Raw genomic sequence first — 23,470 nt, forward strand, 5'->3', positions numbered from 1 at the left:
CAAATAATTATTCCAAATAAGTTGTAAGTTTTATGTTCGGGAAAAAAAAGACATTTTCTCCGTAAATCGGACCAGAAATGCCGCGTGTAGACGAAATGTGCACAGGGCGCTCCACAGGACGCAGGCGACTACTACCGTTACGTAGGTGGATGCGTCAAATGACGTAACCTAGGTGGGAGGGGTGTACATGGAAGTGGGCGGGTGTACAGTGAAATACATAAAGTGGGCGTGGCCTATTAATGTTTACCTTAGCGGCTTCCCCCCTGTAGTAGGCGGAGTTATTTACAGGTCTCGCGCAGTGTATGTAGCGCTCTGGCTCCGCCCCTTCGGGGGACGGACGTTGTGAGAGGTTGAGTCTCCGGCAGGAAATTCCGGACCGGCGCTCGGCTGTTGTGGCCGGTTTGCCCCGGGGCTCCCCGTGATGGAGCTGAGGTATTGGGGTGGTGACTGGGGGTTGCCCTCCGTGCACCACGAATGCCTGGTTGTGCTGGTAAGAGCGGTGTGACCCAGCAGATGTTGCAGTGGACAGGTGCACCCAGAATCATTGTGCGATGCTCTGCACCCCCCTCCTGATGTGCGATGCTCTGCAGCCCCCATAATCGTGCGATGCTCTGCACCCCCCTCCTGATGTGCGATGCTCTGCAGCCCCCATAATCATTGTGCGATGCTCTGCAGCCCCCTCCTGATGTGCAATGCTCTGCAGCCCCCTCCTGATGTGCAATGCTCTGCAGCCCCCTCCTGATGTGCGATGCTCTGCAGCCCCCATAATCATTGTGCAATGCTCTGCAGCCCCCTCCTGATGTGCAATGCTCTGCAGCCCTGTCTGATGTGCAATGCTCTGCAGCCCCCTCCTGATGTGCAATGCTCTGCAGCCCCCTCCTGATGTGCAATGCTCTGCAGCCCTGTCTGATGTGCAATGCTCTGCACCCCCCTCCTGATGTGCAATGCTTTGCAGCCCCCTCCTGATGTGCAATGCTCTGCAGCCCCCCGCCTGATGTGCAATGTTCTGCAGCCCGCCCCGCCTGATGTGCAATGCTCTGCAGCCCCCCGCCTGATGTGCAATGCTCTGCAGCCCCCCGCCTGATGTGCAATGTTCTGCAGCCGCCCGCCTGATGTGCAATGCTCTGCAGCCCCCCTGATGTGCAATGCTCTGCAGCCCCCCTGATGTGCAATGCTCTACACCCTCCGCCTGATGTGCAATGCTCTGCAGCCCCCCTGATGTGCAATGCTCTGCAGCCCCCCTGATGTGCAATGCTCTGCAGCCCCCCTGATGTGCAATGCTCTGCAGCCCCCCTGATGTGCAATGCTCTGCAGCCCCCCTGATGTGCAATGCTCTACACCCTCCGCCTGATGTGCAATGCTCTGCAGCCCCCCGCCTGATGTGCAATGCTCTGCAGCCCGCCCCGCCTGATGTGCAATGCTCTGCAGCCCCCCTGATGTGCAATGCTCTACACCCTCCGCCTGATGTGCAATGCTCTGCAGCCCCCCTGATGTGCAATGCTCTGCAGCCCCCCTGATGTGCAATGCTCTACACCCTCCGCCTGATGTGCAATGCTCTGCAGCCCCCCGCCTGATGTGCAATGCTCTGCAGCCCGCCTGATGTCCCAGATGTGTTCAATCAGATTCAGGTGTGGGGAACATGTGGGCCAGTCCATAGCTTCAGTGCCTTCATCTTGCAGGAACTGCTGACACAGTCCAGCCACATGAGGTCTAGCATTGTCCTGCATTAGGAGGAATCCAGGGCCAACCGCACCAACATATGGTCTCACAAGGGGTCTGAGGATCTCATATCGGGACCTAATGGCAGTCAGGGTACCTATGGCTAGGACATGGCGGGCTGTGCGACCCTCCAAAGAAATTCCTCCCCACACCATTACTGATCCAGTGCCAAACCGGTCATGCTGAAGGATGTTGCAGGCAGCAGAATGCTGTCACGTCTGTCACATGTGCTCAGTGTGAACCTGCTCTCATCCGTGAACAGCACAGTGCACCAATGTAGAATTTGCTAATCTTGGTCTTATCTGGTAAATGCCAATATTCCTGCACCCACTTGTGGTCGTTGGTCCCTCATACCACCCTCATGGAGTCTGTTTCTGACAGTTTGAGCAGACACATGGATGTTGGTGGTCTGCTGGGGGTCATTTTGCAGGGTTCTGGCACTGCTCCTATTCCTCCTTGCACAAAGGAGGAGAAAGCGATCCTGCTGCCATCCTACGGCCCTCTCCACGTCTCCTGGTGTACTGGCCTGTCTCCTGGTTTCTGATCCATGCTCTGGACACTATGCTGACAGACACAGATACCCTTCTTGCCATGGCTCGCATTGATGTGCCATCCTGGATGAGCTGCATTACCTGATCAACTTTTATAGGTTCTAGACACCTCCTCATGCTACTGTACTGTACCCCTAAGGGTGAGAGCAGTGACAAAATGCAAAAGTGACCAAAACAGCTAAAAAGGATGAGAACAGAGAAATGGTCTGTGGTCACCCAATGCAGAACCACTCCTTTATAGGGTTGTTTTGCTAGTTGCCTATCATTTCTACCTGTAGTCTGTTCCATTTGTACAACAGCCAGAGAAATTGATTCACAATCAGTGTTGCTTCAAAACTGGACAGGTTGATTTAACAGAAGTGTGATTGACTTGGTGTTACTTCGTGTTATTTAAGTGTTCCCTTTATTTTTTTTGCGTAGTGTACATGAAAATAAGCAACTTTGTGATATATCTTACCGGAGAGATTTGCTTCTTTCTCTCCCAGAACTAATCAGTCAGTATCAAAATTCCCAATTCTGAGATAAAGGGCTCATTCTCATTTGCAAGAAAAATGGAAGTGTGCAATCCGATAAAAAATCTGATTGCACTTTGACTAATGTTGTTTTACGAGTCCCTGCTCATCTGCAATTTTTTTTTCTCCTCAGCTCAGATCAGACTGCAAAAAAAATTGCAGCATGTTGTGATTGCCCGTGTATATCGGATGAGACTCACCAATGGAAGTCAATGGATGTGAGAAAAAAACGCATGGCACACTGACCATGTGTGTGACAACTGATTTATACAGTACAGACCAAAAGTTTGGATTCACCTTCTCATTTAAAATTTTTTCTGTATTTTCATGACCATGAAAATTGTACAGCTACATAGAAAAAGTCAACCACCAGCACACGGATGGGGGATGCACGCTCAGGAGTCCAAGGATCCAGTCGGACCCATAGTCACAAGTAGAGAAAAAGGAGCAGCATCCATACCAGGTGAATCGTGTCCAAAACGGTCTTTATTCAGCCATAAAAACGATACAACGTTTCGGTCATATACTTGACAAAGGCCGTCTTGGCCGAAACGTATCGTTTTTATGGCTGAATAAAGACCGTTTTGGACACAATTCACCTGGTATGGATGCTGCTCCTTTTTCTCTACATGAAAATTGTACATTCACACTAAAGGCATCAAAACTATGAATTAACACATGTGGAATTATATACTTAACAAAAAAGTGTGAAACAATTGAAATTATGTCTTATATTCTAGGTTCTTCAAAGTACGGTAGCCATCTTTTGCTTTGATGACTGCTTTGCACACTCTTGACAATTTTCATAGCCATAGTCATGAAAATACAGAAAAATCTTTAAATGAGAAGTTGTGTCCAAACTTTTGGTCTGTACTGTACACACCATCTCCTAGAAAACGTGACATTTCATCAGCCGAGTACAGTAAATTCATAGTGTGACCTGTTAGAATATAATAGATTACATACAGTCAATACACCTAGAATAGATAATAAGATGTCAGTTGCATATACTATCAGTGCAGTGAGTGTGTAGTTTAATGTTCATGTATTTAACTAATAGGGATGAGCAAGTATAGTCGTTGCTCTGGTTTTCCCGAGCATGCTCGTGTGGTCTCCGAGTATTTGGATGTGCTCAGAGATTTAGTTTTTGTCGACACAGCTGCATGATTTACAGCTGCTAGCCAGCCTGACTACATGTGGGGGTTGCCTGGTTGCAAGGGAATCCCCACATGTATTCAAGCTGTCTAGCAGCCATAAATCATGCAGCTGTGGTGAGGAAAACTAAATCTTCGAGCACTCACAAATACTCGGAGACTACCCGAGAGTGCTCAGGAAAACCCGAGCAACGAGTATAGTCGCTCATCACTACTAATAATTAACTTAAAAGAAAAAAGTGGCATTGATCCCCCGAAATTTTATTAACCAGCAGAGGGAAAACAGACAGCTGTAGGCAGATGTTTATACCCTGGGAAGGGGGTAATAAATATGGAGCTTCCCAGGCTATTAATATCGGCTCACAGATGTATACTTAGCTTTTACTGGTTATTAAAATGGGGGACCAAAAAAATGTTGTATTGGCTCACCTATAATTAATAATAAGCAATGGCTGGGCAGACAGCTGCAGGCTTATATTAATAGCCTAGGAAGGGGCCATGGATATTGGCCCCATTCCAGACTATAAACACAAGCTCTCAGCCGCCCCAGAAATATTGCATCCATAATATGCGCCAATTCTGGCGCTTAGCCTCCACTCTTCCCACTTTCCTTGGTGTGGTGGCAAGTAGGCTAATGGAAGTGGGGTTGATGTCAGCTTTGTATTGCCAGTTGACATCAAGTCCAAGGGTTAGTAATGGAGAGGCGTCTATAAGATGCCCCCATTATTAACTCCATAGTCATAAATAAAAAAACACCCAGAACAAAGTCCTTTAATTGAAATAAAGACACTGACACCTTTATTTGAAACCAAAATTAAAAAACAGTTATACTCACCTTTACCCCTAATCCATTAAAGTCCATGTCCCCTGTAAAAAAATAAAATGATAAACAGCCATAATCCTCACTTGTCCGAAGAGATGCTAATCTACTGAAGCTCATGTCCCCTGTAAAAGAAAATATTAAATAACCATATTCCTCACCTCTCCAAAGAGAAGATAATCCATTTGTCCTGCAAAGAGTGTAGCTCTGCTACATCTAGATGCATGCTGAAAGTTGGCATGATGTGAAAGTTCAGCCTGGCAGCCAGCAGAGACACTGAGTTGCATATCATAGCACAGCATCAGTGTCTCATGGTGATGTCAATAAGGTGAGCGGAGTTCTTAGCTGATGAACTCACTGACGTCATTGCTAGGGAGTGAGAACTTTCACAGAGTCATCAAAAGGGTTATTTTCATAATACAGCATATTCCTGGTAAAGGTATGTTCTCATAGACTTTTCTGACTTGGATTCTGAAGTTGATCCACTTCAAAATTCATGTAAAAAAAATTGTGTAAACATACACTATCCTAAGGGTATGTGCACACATCTTTTCCAGGCGGTGGACCCTTTTCAGGAGGATTTGCATTGTTTTCTATTGTAACGTATAGAGCATGATCCTCTCACTTCTTTTAACCTCTTGGTGTCTTATGAACACCTCTGAAGAGGATAAAAGACGCTCAAAAGCTCGAACAAATGAACAGCAAGTCCAAATTAGTTTTACATAGAAACGCATATGTTCATCCTTTTGAGACTCAAAAATACGTTGTGTATACATACCTTGAGGATTTTTTTTACTGATGCTTCCCCGTGTACTACTTTATGGAGCTTCAAAAAGGCAAGATAAATTAATGTACTAAATATAAAAAAAATGTAAAAAACACTAATAGTAGAGATGAGCAAAAATATTGGTGGTGACCCGATCTGACCTATGGTCAATGCTTGTCATGACCCAGTGTGAGGCCCGGAAAGTGACAGACACATCCAGGAGTTGCCAGTCACAGAAGTGAAGTCCATCCGGCATTAGGACCGAAATAGAGTACCACAAATCTTCCCACTCATCTGTATTAAAACTTATGTTAAAAAAAAAAATCATGAAAAATGTTAAAATTGATGACACAAGTTGTCACATAAATCCTTGGGAATATGAAGGGAAATGTGATTTGGTGCTACAGCCGACTTTCGCACTTTTACCTTGTGTTAGGCCGGGTTAACATCAGGTTATTGATCTCTACTCAGTGTGTACAATGGTAAAAGCTGCCAATGTCTCACTTCATGTCCTTAGGTATCCATAATGACACTTTCATCTTTGGAATTGCAAAAAAAAGGGATGGAATATTGCAATTTATAATGTAATGCTATACACTGGTATCCAGTAAAACCTATACTGCACAGTACACTTCAATTGTACAATGAGGCTCTATGGGATGGTCTCTTTTTCTGACTTATATGTTGATAGTCGGTCATGAACGTGATGTAATCAAGGTCTAAGTTTTGCTGAATATCCCCTCATGTTTCAATCAGAAGGGTTTGAGACGTTTGTTATCTTGGTTCTCAGTATATTACCACTTTTATAGCTTTTGTTCTCTCAATACCAGTTTTCTCTAATCATTTCCAGTTTAAACACGATTGGGAACAATGTCGTCCTTCCCGGCATGTGAAAGATGTCCAAGAAATCTTGTTTGTGCTGGAAATCATTGTGCACATAGTACGAGCTCCATTTCAGCACTGTGCGGATATGAAAGTGGAAATAAGATAATTGTATTTATCATGTTTGATATTACTGTTGTGTGAATGACGTATCACATGACTATCACAGATAGAACACCCACCCATTATAGTCTATAGGGCTAATTCAATGTCATCCAAGAAAAAAGTGAAAAGCGGCATCGCCAGGTACTGCAGTAAAATCCTTTATTCCACCAATCTAGCAAAGAACACAGTAGGCAGGGAGTGAGCGAGAGACTGTGAAGGACGACGTCTGTTTTGCGCTATCGAGGCGATTGTAGGGGGTCCAAACCGTCATCATGGTAAGAAACACCTTGATAGCGCGAAACAGCCGTTGTCCTTCACAGTCTCCCGCTCACTCCCTGCCTACCATGTTCTTTGCTAGACTGATGGAATAAACAATGTTACTGCAGAGCCTGGCGAGTGCCGCTTTCTCTAGTCGCCTTCCACGACAGCAGCATCGGAGGATGTCTCCCTGCCCTAATGGGGGACAGGAAACACAAAGTGGTTAAATATCCTCCCCTTCCTGCAACCACAAGTGTTTTTCCTTTCCCCCTTTGGGGCATGAAGAGGTCCTGCTGTGGTGCTGCCGTGGCCAGCGACCGGAGTACCCAGTTTTCCATTACCTATTGCCGGGCAGCTGAAGTTCGGGGGCTCCGCTCTCCTTCTTCCATACACTGCTCCTGTCATCATGTTGCCATGTGACTCGGGACCCTCCTTTACCGCTACTCCCGCGCACCCTCCGGGGGTAAAGCGGGGCGAGTGATGTGCGGCCGGGGTCCTCTCTAGCTCCCCGGGTTCCTCCTTTCTTTGTGGTGCGGACAGCGTGGTGCACGCGCACCGGAAGTGACGCAATCCCGAACTTCCAGTTTACTTCTGGTGCGTTCCAGAGTGCAGAACACACGTGTGCCGGCATCACCGCTGATCCCACAGGATTCCTCTGCCACATGGGGTGTTTCCGGGGGTCCCTCCCCCCGCACCACCTGCAGACCTGGGAGAGGAAGAGCACGATTAGATGATGCTGAGACCTCAATTATTTCATCCTGGTCGGCGATGCCACCAGGTAAGATCCTCTGTCTGTTAGTGACTGTGGACGGACAGACAGACCATGGACGGTGATAAAATTCCCCTCTCTGCCTCTGCTGAGCTCAGCGTCCTCCCTCCTACTGTAAGTAGTGGATGAAGGTCCTTTTCCCCTAGGTGGTTTAATAGGCTTAGCCCCCCCTTCTCTCTTTCTTTTAGGGAGACAAGGCCCCTGCCCCTAGAAGGGAAAAAACGTCCAGTCGCAAGTGTGGTGTATGTGCTGCCAGGCTTCCTTCCACATACATCAAGCAACTTTGCCAATCCTGCACTGATGAGGTGTTACGGGCCGAACAACCCTCCCTGCTGAGAGTATCAAGTCCCTCATTAAACAATAGGTTCAGTCCTCGGTATCGGCCCTGTCCCATACCTTATTACCACAGCCCCCTCCTCCAAAAAAGAGGAAATTAGCAGCTGTGGAGTCTGATTCAGATTCTGGTGAATTACACACTTCAGACTCAGAGGATATATGGGAGAATGAGGACTCCACTTCCACCCCCAAAGATGATACTAAAAAATATTATTTTTCCTCTGAGGACATACTGGAGTTAATCAGTATTGTGAGGGGTACAATGGGGGTAGAGGAAGAGGAGGTGAAACAATCCATGCAGGACGAAATGTTTCGGGGCCTCAAAGCTAGGAAGCTAAAAGGATTTCCCGTGCAATTAAAATGTGCAGAGCCTCATTCTTCACGAATGGGAATCTCCAGAGAAGGGGCTTAGTGTTCCCTCTGAATTAAAAAATCGCTTCCCGTTAGATGGAGATATTTTCCTTTGGGATACTCCTAAGGTAGATGTGCATTTGTATAGAGTGCCGAAAAAGACAGCCCTCCCATTTGAGGACTCCTCTCAACTCAGGGACCCCATGGATCGCAAAATTGAATGCCTGCTAAGGAGATCCTGGGATACCTCCACTAACCTCCTAAAAACAAACATAGCATCTACCTGTGTGGCTAGATCACTGTTTCACTGGCTCCGAACCCTGGAGGATCACCTAACCCAGTGTACTTCTAGGGAGGTGATTCTGGATTCCCTTCCCCTTCTCCAGAAGGCGACGAGGTTCCTGGCTCATGCCTTGGCGGAATCAGTTTGGGTGGCAGCCAAATCCGCTGTCCTCTCTAACTCAGCTAGGAGGGCCCTATGGTTGAAATCCTGGAGTGGCGACATCACATCAAAAGCAAAACTTTGTGCCATTCCATTTCAGGGTCACTATTTGTTTGGTCCAGCCCTCAACGATATCTTAGAGAAGGCTACGGACAAAAAGAAGGCACTTCCAGAACAAAGGAACCCCAAAAAATTGTTTTTTTCATTCCCCAAAGATCAGACTTCCCAAAGGGAATTCAAGTGGAAAGGCAAAACAGGCTGCTGGAGTTATCCCAAAGGGGGGAAGGGCAGGAATATCCTTGTCCCCCAACACCAGCAAACTCCTGACAAACATTGACTACTCTCGGCCTGTGGGGGGTTGACTCTCGAACTTCGTCCACCAATGGAGGACCATCTCAAACCAGTGGGTGCTCCGAATAATCCAGTATGTATTAAAACTAGAATTCAAGAGTTCTCCCCCTCAGTGCCTAAGGATCACCTCGTTGCAGGATCTCCATTCCCGGAACTCACTATTTTCGGGTATTCAGGATTTACTACAGGCAGGCACAATCTCTCCTGTACAGCTGCAAGAGACAGCCAAAAGGCCATTATTCTCGTCTCTTCTTGATTTGAAAACCTTCTGGGAAGCACAGGATCATCATCAACTTCAAGCCCCTAAATCGGGTGATCACATACAGGAGATTCAAGATGGAATCAATCAAGTTGGCAATTCCCCTTATTGCCTAGAATTGGGTGATGGCTACAATAGATTTGAGGGATGCTTATTACCATGTTACCATTCATCAAAAGTACCAGAAATTTCTCAGATTTACAATTGCCCAGGATTATCAAATCAGCCATTACCAATTCAATGTCCTCCCGTTTGGCATCTCGTCAGCACCTCGAGTGTTCACAAAAACCATGACGGAAGCGGTGATCTTCATTCGACATCAGGGGATTTGTATAATACTATATCTGTAAGACTTCCTTATTGTCGCCCCAACGGTCTCCCATCTAAACTCCGATGTGACAAAAACTCTAGAGATCCTGGAAACCTTAGGTTGGATCCCGAACCTGGAGAAGTCAGACCTTCTTCCCTCCACAAAAAATAAATTTCTAGGGGTCCTGCTAAATTCAAAAGTAAGGAAATCCTTCCTGCCCAGAGAGCGTCAGCTCGATCTGGTACAGAAGATCTCAGAATACAGAGTCCTGAAGGCCCCTACCCTTCGGCACTCTATGTCTATCCTGGGTTCCTTAACGTCCTGCATTCAGATGGTAACCTGGGGCCAAGCCCATACAAGAGCTCTTCAGACTCATGTACTCTCATCCTGGGACAGACAGCAGAACTCCCTATCCAAAAAAGTTCCTCTTCCCAATCACGTCAAGTTATCCCTGACATGGTGGCAATGCCGCAAAAATATCCAAAAAGGGGTCAGCTGGGACCAGCTTCCCTTAAAGATACTCGTATCAGATGCCAGTCGAAGGGGATGGGGAGCCATAGTGGAAAAGACCCACTTCCAGGGAATATGGTCTCCAGACATCAGAGCCAGCTCATTAAACTTCAGAGAGCTGAAGGCGGTAGAACAAGCACTGAAGGCTGCATCGACCCTCCTCCATGGTCACCATGTGTGGATATATTCCGACAATATGACCATAGTAGCGTACCTCCGTCACCAAGGGGGTACGAGATACGCAAAATTAAAATTGGTTGCTGCAAGAATTTTTTCCTGGGCAGAAAAACACCTCCTATCCATCACAGCGGTCCTTCTAAAAGGATCCGCCAACACCCAGGCAGATTTCCTCAGCAGGAAGGACATACATCCGGGGGAATGGTGCCTAGACCAGGAGGTTTTCCTCTCCCTAGTAAAGCGATGGGGGACCCTGGATGTGGATTTATTCGCCAACAGCTGGAATGCAAAAGTAGGAACATATTTCTCCCTGAACGCCACGGACGGAGCGCGGGATGTAGATGCCTTTTCCCACCCCTGGAGGTTCAATCGCGCCCACGCCTTCCCTCCAATCCTGATTCTGGCAAGGACAATACAGAAAATTCAATCCGATGGGGTTACTACGATTCTGATCGCCCCCATGTGGCCAGGAAGGAGCTGGTACAGTGCCCTGATGAACATGACCCAGGAGGGTCCACTACCATTACCTCAAAAGGACGACCTCCTTCGTCAAGGTCCCCTGTTACATCCGAATTTACACAGGTTGAACCTGGCGGCCTGGCTGCTGAAGCCAAAATACTAAAAGCAAGGTCTGTGATGAAGTGATTCAAACGCTTCATAAGAGCAGAAAACCAGTGACTAATGCCATTTATGGCAAGGTATGGAAAAAATTCATATTATGGTGTTCCCAGAACACTCCAGATCTGTTCCATCCAAATATTGCACAAATACTTGATTTCCTGCATATAGGCCTTGATATAGGACTCAATCCTAGCACCTTAAAGGTTCAGGTTTCAGCTGTTAGTTCCTTTTTCGACCAGAACTTAGCTAGTCACCATTGGGTAAAATTCTTCATGACATCAGCTATTAGAATCCGTCCCAGAATTCATAATCGCACTGCCCCTTGGGACCTTAATTTGGTTCTTAATAGCTTAACCCAAAACCCATTTGAGCCATTATCAGAAGCTAGTTTGAAGATTCTTACTCTTAAAACTGTCTTTTTAGTGGCAATTACTTCCGCTAGACGGATAGGAGAACTACAGGCCCGGTCTCTGCAGGAGCCTTACTTTAACTGTAACAACAAATAGTATTATCCTCCATCTAGACCCCACTTTCATGCCAAAATTAACCTCAGAGTTCCACAGCGGGCCCTCATTTTGCCCAAATCCTTCCAATATAAAGGAAGAATCCTTCCACACCCTTGATGTCCAAAGGGTAGTTCTCTATTACCTCCAACAAACTCAAATATGGAGGATTGATCGGAATTTGTTCATTCAACACTCCGGAAGAAACAGAGGCAAGAAGGCGGCAAAAAACACGATCACTAACTGGATCAAGCAAGCCATATCTCTTGCATACTCATCTCAGAACGTATCTCCTCCGTCATCATTGAAGGCCCATTCTACACGTTCGGTATCGACATCATGGGCGGAGAGAGGAGACGCATCTACGGAGCAGATATGCAGAGCCGCCACCTGGTCTTCAGTCCATACGTTCACCAGGCACTACAGACTGGATTTTAATAGGGATTTAACATTCGGCAGATGAGTTCTGCAGGCTGTTGTCCCTCCCTAAGAAATTAGTTTGTTGGTATCACTCCGATACTGCTAGAGAAAATAGAATTAGTCTTACCGGTAATTCAGTTTCTAGGAACCTTCCACGACAGAACTAATTTCTCTCCCTACCTGATATTCTTATTGGATGATTCCTGCACTTGAGTGGTAACTATTCATGCTACTTTGTCCAGAAAAAACACTGGTGGTTGCAGGGAGGGGTATTTAACCTCTCTGTGTTTCCTGTCCCCCATTAGGGCGGGGAGACATCCTCCGATGCTGCTGTTGTGGAAGGTACCTAGAAACCGAATTATCGGTAAGACTAATTTTTTTTTTCAGTTTTTTCTTGGATGACATTGAATTATTTCTAACGTGAGCACCACCAATAGTTTCTGTACTGAACTGCTCCACGTGTGGAGATCTTTTATGCCATCATTAGGAAGGACTGGTGCCGAAATAGCTCCACTTGAATCTCTGATAGTCTATAGTGCTGTTCACCCTATAGCCACAAAATAATCACAGAGACAAGTCTGTTTTTTATTTGAATCTCAGATAAAAATTACCCATATAAGTATGTAGAAAATCGGAGACAGCACATGGATGGTGTCGGTGCAATCAGTGTCCTGTCTGATTTAACATCGCAATGAATAGCGGGCGCTTTTTCAGTTTTTTATTTGTTCTTCATTTGTCACTGAGAAAACTCAGAAAAAGGGAACACAATCAATGCAGAACTAATAAGCACACCAATGAATACAAAAGGATCATTTATAACTGTATTTAGTATACATTTTGTTATATCAGTGAAACTCGGATCCAAAACACTAATGAATAATGGTTTGTTTGTAATAACACAGCAGGCCTTAGACTTTGTTCACATATCACTTCTGATTCCTGCTTTATCTATCCCGGAAGCATAAAACCATTCAAGTGGTTTTTCACTACTAGGACCACCTCTTCTTGACCTAACTGTTTAGCCCCAATAAAATAATGAAGCTTACGTTCGCCTCCCGTGCTGGCGCCATTCCGTGGTTTCGGCACTCGCGGTCTCGGGGCTCTCTTGGGGTTGCATGACGCGTGGTGCCCAGTGTCCAATCAGCGATGGCGTCACTCCTCCTTCTGTCGCATAGAACATGAAGAGGAAGTCCGGGCTGCAGCTGATCTCTGGCTTCCTTTTCATGTTCAAAATGTTGGAAGGTGGAGACAGTGGCGCCAGCATTGGTTTGGCGCCGGTCACTACCGCACGAGAGCCCCGGGGTGAGTGAGTGCCGACACCGCTGGAACAGCACCGACATGGGAGGTAAATATAGGCTTTATTATTTTTGGGGGGGGCAAATATTTAGATCAAGAAGGTTTTGTCCTAGTAGTAGACAACATCTTTAGTAAAGCAGTTATAGTATCCAGCCATTTGAAGGGGTTTAATTTTACCTAAACCATCATAACTTCCTATAAAATTGTTGTCCAACAAATCCCTCACATTAGTTGCTGTATTTCAGGGATGCTAGCCGGGCCTATACCCCACTGTAGAGGAAATAGTATTGTAGGTCGTTTGGTAAAATTCTTGCAGGTGTCACAAGTCATCAAATGTACGACCTCTGTGTATCCATGAAGTCCTGGCTCATAAGACATGTCGTGTCCAGCACATGTGCAGTGTGTGAGTGGACAGGCAGCACCTTGCTTCACGGCGTATGTAGTGTATGAGTGTATGGCTGCTTCTGAGATTGTGGACCCCCAACATGATTATTTACAGGTAAAGCAAGAAACTTTATTAATGTATCTTTTTTATTTAGGGCTTATTCACACATCAGTATTTGGTCAGTATTTTACATCAGCATTTGTATGCCAAAAACAGGAGTGCCACTTACAGAAGGAAAACTGTAATTGAAAGATTGACACCTATTCTGTGTTTTGGAGACTGCCCTGGTTTTGGCTTACAAGTACTGGTGAAACATGGATCAAAAATACTGATGTGTGAATAAAGCCGTATACTGTAAGTGACTTCTTCACAAACCACTGAATAACGTTTTGGCAGCTGTTCAGGGGCTTGTTATTTGACGACAGACTCCCTTGGGTGATAAAAATATTTCTCACCTATCCACAAATGTTTCTACCACCAAACATTTACTGAAACCTGATGCCGTGCAGGTCTGGTGCCTGATGAAGGGTTTGCAGCGTCACACCAATGTCGCGTCCTCTCCATTGCATTGCAAGCGTTTAGGCTGCATTCACACATTCATGTGTTGCTTTCTGATCTATGAACTAGCCACGGGTCTCCGACAGCCTCACAGGCATATATGAAACTGTCACGTTCCGGTCAGGAGACCCTTGGCCGGTCTGTGCATTATGGTCTATACTTAGGCATCGAAACATAGATGTGTGAATCCAGTCTGAGTCTGCGCGGAGCGGCAGTGTGGCCCCATTCATGTGAGTCGAGCTGCAGTTTCCTGTACAGCCAGATGGCCAAGAATGCCACTTTGTAGGGTATGAAGTAGGTTGGTGGTCCCAGAGTTCGGACCCTTACTGACAGTTTAGGACATATACACCATCACTTGGTGAGATGTGAATCACTCTTCGGGTAGGTTCATATGTATATAAAGTCATTCAGAGTTTGTTACAGAAAACTCGGACTATTCTTTTTACCCTTCGCCACGACAGCACCCCACATGAGAGAGAGGGATCCGCCCATAGGAACAGGAAACCTACAGAATAAAAGGAGGCGGTCCCCTCTCCTCCTCAGTTTAGGTTTCCTGTTCCTACAGGGACCCGGCTTACCTACAGATGAAGAGGATCCCTGGGCCATGCACCCGCCTGCGCCGGTTTCTGTGGGAACGGCAGGGGCTGCGGTACCAGAAGCAGCGGCGGGGGAGCCCCTGCTTGCAGCCTCCCCCCTCGTCTGGCCAAACATTCACGGTCCGGGTCCGGTCACCGTAGGTCCGGCCGGCACTGTGAGGACGCGCGCGCTGCAGCGGCCAGCTTAATAGCCTCCGGCTGCCGCATGGTGAGTGAGAGCGGCGCGTCTAACCCGGAAGTCGCGGGAGCACTTCTGGGTTGGTCCGGGGAGGCAGGAGAATGGGCGGCAGTTTTAAAAATGCAGCGCTAGCGTCGGGCCGGTGTGTGTGAAATGGCTTCACTGGCCGATGAAGCGCACCTGCCCGCAGTGCAACAGCGCTCTCCCAGCAGGGAGAGAAGCACGAGGAGCAGCACAAAGAGTGGTGGCCGACCTCCAGAGAAGAGTTCTACCACCAAACGAATTCCGCCTCCAGAACCGGTACCTGTCAGCTTCACTGGGTGAGTTTTTGAAAGAGTCTCTTCCTATATGCTGATATATGTTCCTCCTGTATCCTTCCTCTAGACTAAGAAAAGGACACACAAATCTAAGCATAAAGAGTGTGCTTTATGTACGCAGCCCCTCCCGGATGATTATGCCAAAAAACTGTGTGCGGAGTGTATCATGCAAACTCTACGGCAGGAAAATATCATGACTCCCTCAGATGTCAGAGCTATTATCCGAGAAGAGATGCAGGGTTTGGCGCAGACAAGTAGCGCCAGTACCCGTCAGCCTAGCAGGTCCCGGTCTCCGGTTAGTTCGGAGTCAGAGGTAGGTCCTTCCCCGTCATACAAACCATCAAAGATATTGTTAAAAAGGAGTGGGACAAGCAGAATAGAGGGTTTTTACCATCATCCTCTAAAAGGCGCTATCCCTTCAGCGATGAAGACCTAAACACCTGGTCAAAGGTGCCGAAAGTTGATGCTGCGGTAGCCTCCACAACCAAACAGTCGGTCCTACCAGTGGAGGATTCAGGGGTCCTGACAGACCCGCTGGACCGTAAAGCAGAAGCTTTACTAAAGAGGTCATGGGAAGTCAATACGGGGGCGTTCAGGCCCGCCATATCTAGTACCTGTACTGCAAGATCTCTACTAGTATGGACGGAGCAATTGGAGGAACAGATTAGAGGCAAAACTTCGAGGGAATCTATCCTGCTGAAATTACCTCAAATTAAAGAAGCAGTAGCATTCCTAGCTGATGCCTCAGTGGACTCGCTACGTCTTGCAGCCAGGTCAGCCGGCCTAGTCAACACAGCCCGGCGTGCACTCTGGCTAAAGAATTGGAAGGGGGACGCACAAGCTAAAGCGAAACTTTGTGCGATTCCCTGTCAGGGTGAGTTCCTTTTTGGGAAGACGCTGGATGAACTCCTGAATAAAGCAGGTGAAAGGAAGAAAGGCTTCCCTAACCAATATCTCCCATCCTACAGGAGAGCCTTCAGGAGACGCCCCTTTACTAGGAACAAGCCGCTTGAACAAAGAGAGCGATGGGAGTCGAAGGACCCAAAGCAAAAAGGTGCCTTTTTTAGCGGGTCCCATAATCCGAGACGTAAATACCGCTAACCAGGAAGTAGGCGGCAGATTAAAATTTTTTCTTCCCCAATGGGAACAGATAACATCCAGCCAGTGGATTCTGGACATTGTGCAATACGGCCTTAAATTAGAATTTGATCGAATCCCTTGGGATTCCTTCATAATAACATCTCCAAAAGGTCAGGACCAACAGAGGGCTCTTGAAATAGAGATCCTATCTCTTCTATCTAAAAAAGTCCTGATAGAAGTTCCCCAGGATCAAAAAGGGAAAGGGTTCTACTCCCCTTTATTCCTGATTAATAAACCAGATGGTTCATTTAGAACCATCATAAATCTTAAAAAATTAAATTCTTTCCTGCGTAATCATACCTTCAAAATGGAATCCATTAGTTCTACCATAAAACTCTTATTCCCTAGGTGTGTCATGGCCGGAATAGACTTAAAGGACGCCTATTACCATCTTCCCATACATGCCGAACATCAGCAGTACCTAAGGGTAGCAGTCACCCTGGAGGGAAAGGTTCGTCACTTTCAGTATGTTGCAATGCCATTTGGGCTTTCTATGGCTCCCCGCGTCTTCACTAAGGTGATACTAGAAGTGATGGCTCATCTACGCCAACGAGATACCTTGATAATACCCTACCTAGATGACTTTTGTAGTGGTAGGAAGCTCTGCACTTCAATGTAAAACTCGTTTATCTAATACGATCTCGTCCCTACAGGAGTTAGGTTGGATCGTCAACTTCGAAAAATCTCGGCTGAATCCAGAAACCGTTCAGACATTTCTAGGAATCCAGCTAGACTCCGTAAGTCAGAAATGCTTTCTTCCTCAGTCAAAGAGGTTGACTATACAATCAAAGGTATCAGACGCAATACGCAAACCCTACATGACACTAAGAAAGGCCATGTCCTTACTGGGGTCATTATCATCATGTATCCCTGCTGTACCTTGGGCACAATTCCATACCCGTCAATTGCAGTACGAAGTATTGTCGGCTCAGGGGAAAGACCGTTATCTAGAAAGTAGAATAACTCTTTCCAGTAATGTCTTAGAATCACTATCCTGGTGGCTAGACATGGACCACCTATCACGGGGTGTGCCATGGATAATAGACCCGTCTAAAATAATTACCACCGACGCCAGCCCTATTGGGTGGGGAGCACATATGGAAGACAATCTGGCCCAAAATACTTGGGATCAGACAGAATTAATATGTTCCTCCAACTGGAAGGAGTTAAAAGCAATAGAATGTGCCTTATATCATTTTCTTCCGCAGATTCATGGAACAAATGTAAGAATTTACTCAGACAATTCCACCGCAGTGGCATACTTGAACCGTCAGGGTGGTACAAAGTCAGGAAGTCTGATGACCATAGCTGCAAACATCTTTCAGCTGGCAGAGGCTCATCTAACATCCTTAACAGCCCTGCACATCAAAGGTGTAGAGAACATCAGGGCAGACTACCTCAGCAGAAACGAGTTGCGTCAAGGAGAATGGACCTTAAACAAATCCATATTCAGAAGGATAACAGAAGCATGGGGGATACCACAAATCGACCTATTTGCCACAAGAGACAACCGGCAAGTACAAAGGTTCGCTTCCCTGAACACCAGGGATCACCCAGATATGTTGGACTCTCTCCACCATCCTTGGCGGTTCAGACTGGCATATGCCTTTCCTCCAATGTCTCTGATTCCTCTAGTGATCAGAAAGATCAGGAGGGAACAGGCAAGAGTAATCCTCATTGCACCATTCTGGCCGAAAAGACCATGGTTCTCTTGTCTCCAGACCATGTGCCTATGCGATCCTTGGATTCTCCCATCAGACAAGGAGCTGCTGTACCAAGGCCCCTTTTTCCACCCGCAAGTGAAAGGTCTTCACTTGACGGCGTGGAATTTGAGAGGCAACTATTAAGTTCCAGAGGGTTCTCAACAGAACTAGTAAACACCCTCTTATTGAGCAGGAAAAGATCTACCACCCTAATATATAGTAGGGTATGGAATAAATTTTTAGACTTCTACACGGTACCGTTCACTAAGCAAGTTCCACTCACACCTATCCTAGAGTTCTTGCAAAAAGGCCGAGAGTTAGGACTATCTGTAAATACCTTAAGAGTTCAGGTCTCGGCATTAGGAGCCCTATATGGATGCAATATAGCAGCTAATAGGTGGATCTCCAGATTCATAAAATCTTGTGAACGTAGTAAACCGGTCCATATTCCCCGTCTACCTCCGTGGGATTTAAATCTAGTATTAGAGGCCTTAACAAGCTCTCCATTTGAACCATTAGATTCAATACCTTTAAAAATCCTAACATATAAAGTAGCCTTACTAGTAGCCCTATCCTCAGCTAGACGGGTTAGTGACATCCAGGCCCTATCAGTAGACCCACCTTTCTTACTGATATTTCATGATCGGATAGTCCTGAAACCAGACCCCTCATACCTCCCTAAGGTAGCGTCCACCTACCACAGGTCACAAGAAATATTTCTCCCTTCCTTTTTTGATTCACCTGTAACTCCAGAACATAAGTTCCACACCTTAGATGTCAGAAGAGCCATCCTGACTTATATAGAAAGGTGTCAGACATGGAGGGAGAGTAGGGCTCTGTTTATCTCCTTTCAGGGCCACAAGAAAGGACATGGGGTCACGAGAGCTACCATATCTCGGTGGATCAGAGATGCTATCTGCTTGGCCTATACGTCAAAAGGCGAGATTCCTCCAGTGGGTATAAAAGCGCACTCAACACGAGCCATGGCTTCCTCCTGGGCGGAACAAGCAGATGTACCGATCCATTTAATATGTAAGGCTGCAACTTGGTCTACACCTTCTACCTTCTACAACCATTATAGACTTGATCTGTCCACGTCTTCTGATCTGACCTTTGGTAGAGCTGTTCTTAATACAGTAATCCCACCCAAATAATGACTCTCTGAAAATCTCTCATGTGGGGTGCTGTCGTGGCGAAGGGTAAAAAGCCGGATTACGTACCGGTAATGCTCTTTTAATGAGTCCACGACAGCACCCATGTATTACCCTCCCTAAATTATGCACAGCTCTTTCCTTTAAGGTCACAAATAATGGTTGTATAGAGTTAAGAAATTTATGTGACTGAATAAGAATGAATACTAACACTTTTGCGGTTCCCTTTTTATACTCTGTAACTAAACTGAGGAGGAGAGGGGACCGCCTCCTTTTATTCTGTAGGTTTCCTGTTCCTATGGGCGGATCCCTCTCTCTCATGTGGGGTGCTGTCGTGGACTCATTAAAAGAGCATTACCGGTACGTAATCCGGCTTTTCTGACTTGTCATCCATGTGCAGCTCTTGTACAGTCCGTTATTTACAGCCGCTATTACTCATTTCCAGGACCATTTAGTTTCCTATGCTACAGAACTGCAATGTGTCCATAAAGATCGGATGCTATACTGTGGCTCCGTGTGACATCCAATTTTTTTTTTTTTTTTTACACACAAATTTGGTCAGAAAAAAAATTTGTCACCTGCACTGCCCCATTGAATGACATTGCTCCGAGTGCTGTCTGTTTTTTTTTTTACGGACAGAAAATACAGTACATTCGTGTGAATGAGCCCTTTAAGCTATTGACTGAATAAATATCTTTCTTTCATTTCGTTCTTAAGGCTTCCATATGTTTCAGGGCGACTTTCACCCATGGGCTGCCTGTTGCCCTCTGTTTTCTGCTCTTATTTCTGCGAATTTTAATCATAAACATATTTGTTTTCTTAACTGTTATTTTGCTTTTGTTTTTTAGGCCTATGCAAAATTTGCTTGTACCCCACTAATATTAAATCCTGTGGATTATACCTGGGCAGGCTCACAAGGTATTTCTATATTTCTGACCATACTTGGTTTTGTGTATTGCATATTCTTAAAGAGAACATGTCAAATGATTCCTTTTCCCTGAAAAATGGGCTTCGAGAATTACAGGCATGCTCCCTAAGGCCGGTTTCACACGTCAGTGGCTCCGGTACGTGAGGTGACAGTTTCCTCATGTACCGGAGACACTGACTCACGTAGACACATTGAAATCAATGTGTCACTGCACATGTCAGCGTGTTTTCACGGACCGTGTGTCCGTGTGCAAAACACGGAGACATGTCAGTGTTCGTGGGAGCGCACGGATTACATGGACCCATTAAAGTCAATGGGTCCGTGTAAAACACGTACCGCACACGGACGCTGTCCGTGTGCAGTCCGTGTGCCGTGCAGGAGACAGCGCTACTGTAAGCGCTGTCCCCCCACGTGGTGCTGAAGCGGCCATTCATATCTTCTCTCCAGCAGCGTTCGCTGGAAAGAAGATATGAAAAATCCTTTTTTTTGTCCTCGTGTTTAAAATAAAGATCCCTGCCGATTACAGTCATGAATATGCGGCTCTACCTCCCATACTGTAATAAGCGGCACCACGTGACCCCTCATACAGGAGAAGGTGCGGCAAGGACAGGACGCTGCGAGGGAGCCGGGTGAGTATTTTAGTAACAGTGGGGGGGGGGGGGGGAAGTCCCACAGGGGGTGGGAGGGGGGTTGCGACAGGGATCTTTATTTTAAACACGAGGACAAAAAAAAAAAAAAGGATTTTTCATATCTTCTTTCCAGCGAACGCTGCTGGAGAGAAGATATGAATGGCCGCTTCAGCACCAGATGCAGGGGACGTGTGCCGCTCGTGTGCCACACGGATGGCCTACGTGAGCTCACGGAGACACGGATAATTCCGGTACCGATTTTTCTCACACCTAGCTGGGCTAGATTGACGGTTCTCTTCTGCACACATAGGTGGAGACCTGTCTATGAAGCAGAGCCAGGTGGGGAGAAACCAGAGGGGACTCATCCCACAGACTATTCTCATTTCCACCTCTTGTTTATACTACAGTGGGTACAGAAAGTATTCAGACCCCTTTAAATTTTTCACTCTTTGTTTCATCGCAGCCATTTGGTAAATTCAAAAAAGTTCATTTTTTTCTCATTAATGTACACTCTGCACCCCATCTTGACTGAAAAAAACAGAAATGTTGAAACTTTTGCAAATTTGTTAAAAAACAAAAACTGAAATATCACATGGTCATAAGTATTCAGACCCTTTGCTCAGTATTGAGTAGAAGCACCTTTTGAGCTAGTACAGCCATGAGTCTTCCTGGAAATGATGCAACAAGTTTTTCACACCTGGATTTGGGGATCCTCTGCCATTCTTCCTTGCATATCCTCTCCAGTTCCGTCAGGTTGGATGGTGAACGTTGGTGGACACCCGTTTTCAGGTTTCTCCAGAGATGCTCAATTGGGTTTAGGTCAGGGCTCTGGCTGGGCCAGTCAAGAATGGTCACAGAGATGTTCTGAAGCCACTCCTTTGTTATCTTAGCTGTGTGCTTAGGGTCACTGTCTTGTTGGAAGGTGAACCTTCGGCCAAGTCTGAGGTCCAGAGCACTCTGGAAGAGGTTTTCATCCAGGACATCTCTGTACTTGGCCGTATTCACGTTTTCTTCAATGACAATCAGTCGTCCTGTCCCTGCAGCTGGAAAACACCCCCATAGCATGATTCTGCCACCACCATGTTTCACATTGGGATTGTATTGGGCAGGTGATGAGCAGTGCCTGGTTTTCTCCACACATACCGCTTAGAATTATCACCGAAAAGGTCTATCTTCATCTCATCAGACCAGAGAATCTTATTTCTCATAGTCCGGGAGTCCTTCATGTGTTTTTTAGCAAACTCTATGTGGGCTTTTATATGCCTTGCACTGAGGAGAGGCTTCCGTCGGGCCACTCTTCTATAAAGGCCCGACTGGTAGAGGGCTGCAGTGATAGTTGACTTTGTGGAGCTTTCTCCCATCTCCCTACTGCATCTCTGGAGCTCAGCCACAGTGATCTTGGGGTTCTTCTTTACCTCTCTCACCAAGGCTCTACTCCCACGATTGCTCAGTTTGACTGGTCGGCCAGGTCTAGGAAGACTTCTGGTGGTCCCAAACTTCTTCTATTTAAGAATTATGGAGGCCACTGTGCTCTTAGGAACCTTGAGTACTGCAGAAATTCTTTTGTAACCTTGGCCCAAATCTGTGCCTTGCCACCATTCTGTCTGTGTGCTCCTTGGCCAGTTCATGATTCTCATTTGGTCTGACATGCACTGTGAGCTGTGAGGTCTTATATAGACAGTCCTATCAAGTCCTATCATTTTCATTAAACACAGCTGGACTCCAATGAAGGAGTAGAACCACCTCAAGGAGGATCACAAGGAACTGGACAGCATGTGACTTAACGCCTTAATGACCGCCAATACGTCTTTTAACTGACCTGAGATATAAGAGCATAGCCTCCCCATACAGATGACAATCCAGCATCTGTTGGTTGTACACTATAGCTGACAACTTGCTGTATCAGCCACGATCAGTATTTGCACCTTCTAAATCTGTTTAACCCCTTAGATGCTGCTGTCAATAGTGACTACATCATTATAAATGGTTAACAGAGTGTGGGGGCTTCTTCTTTATCCCAATTGTTGCCCTCAGATCATGATTTTGTTGTCCTGATGTTTGTGATGGCAATTCATGACCAAATAGCGGCCTTAGAGTCTGACGGCTGTAGTAACTGTTTAGAAGTTAGCAACATTTAGGTGGTAAAAATACACATTTTCATTTCTGTCATGCCACTTTGCATTAATTCCTGTAAAGCACCTGAAGGGTTAATAATCTACCTGACAGCAGTTTTCAATATGTTTAGGGGTGCTGTTTTTAAAATGATATCACGTTTGGGGGTTTCCCAATATATGGGACCCCTAAAGTCACTTCAAACATGGATAAGTCCCTAAAAAAATAAATGTGGTAAATTTCTTTGAAAAAATGAAAAATTGCTGCTACATTTTTAAACCTCCTAAAATGCTAACAAAATAAAATAACATTTTACAAATGGTGCTGATGTAAAGCAGACATGTGGGAAATGTTATTTATTAACCCCTTCATGACCCAGCCTATTTTGACCTTAAAGACCTTGCCGTTTTTTGCAATTCTGACCAGTGTCCCTTTATGAGGTAATAACTCAGGAACGCTTCAACGGATCCTAGCGGTTCTGAGATTGTTTTTTCGTGACATATTGGGCTTCATGTTAGTGGTAAATTTAGGCCAATAAATTCTGCGTTTATTTGTGATAAAAACGGAAATTTGGCGAAAATTTTGAAAATTTCGCAATTTTCACATTTTGAATTTTTATTCTGTTAAACCAGAGAGATATGTGACACAAAATAGTTAATAA

At 45.9% G+C, this 23,470-nt stretch overlaps 1 protein-coding gene across 1 annotated transcript in view; it reads left to right on the plus strand.

The window, feature by feature from the left end:
* The first annotated feature begins 325 nt into the window (after window positions 1–325).
* Window positions 326–23,470, plus strand: part of MTX3 (metaxin 3) — a 59,456-nt gene continuing 36,311 nt past the window's right edge. The window contains exons 1-2 of the mRNA XM_069749795.1: window positions 326–490; window positions 19,989–20,058. Of these exons, the coding sequence (XP_069605896.1) occupies window positions 422–490; window positions 19,989–20,058 (139 nt within the window). The 5' untranslated portion in view covers window positions 326–421. The remainder of the gene's footprint in view (window positions 491–19,988; window positions 20,059–23,470) is intronic.

The sequence above is a fragment of the Ranitomeya imitator genome, chromosome 1, assembly GCF_032444005.1.
Source record: "Ranitomeya imitator isolate aRanImi1 chromosome 1, aRanImi1.pri, whole genome shotgun sequence".
In the NCBI taxonomy this organism is placed as follows: Eukaryota; Metazoa; Chordata; class Amphibia; order Anura; family Dendrobatidae; genus Ranitomeya; species Ranitomeya imitator.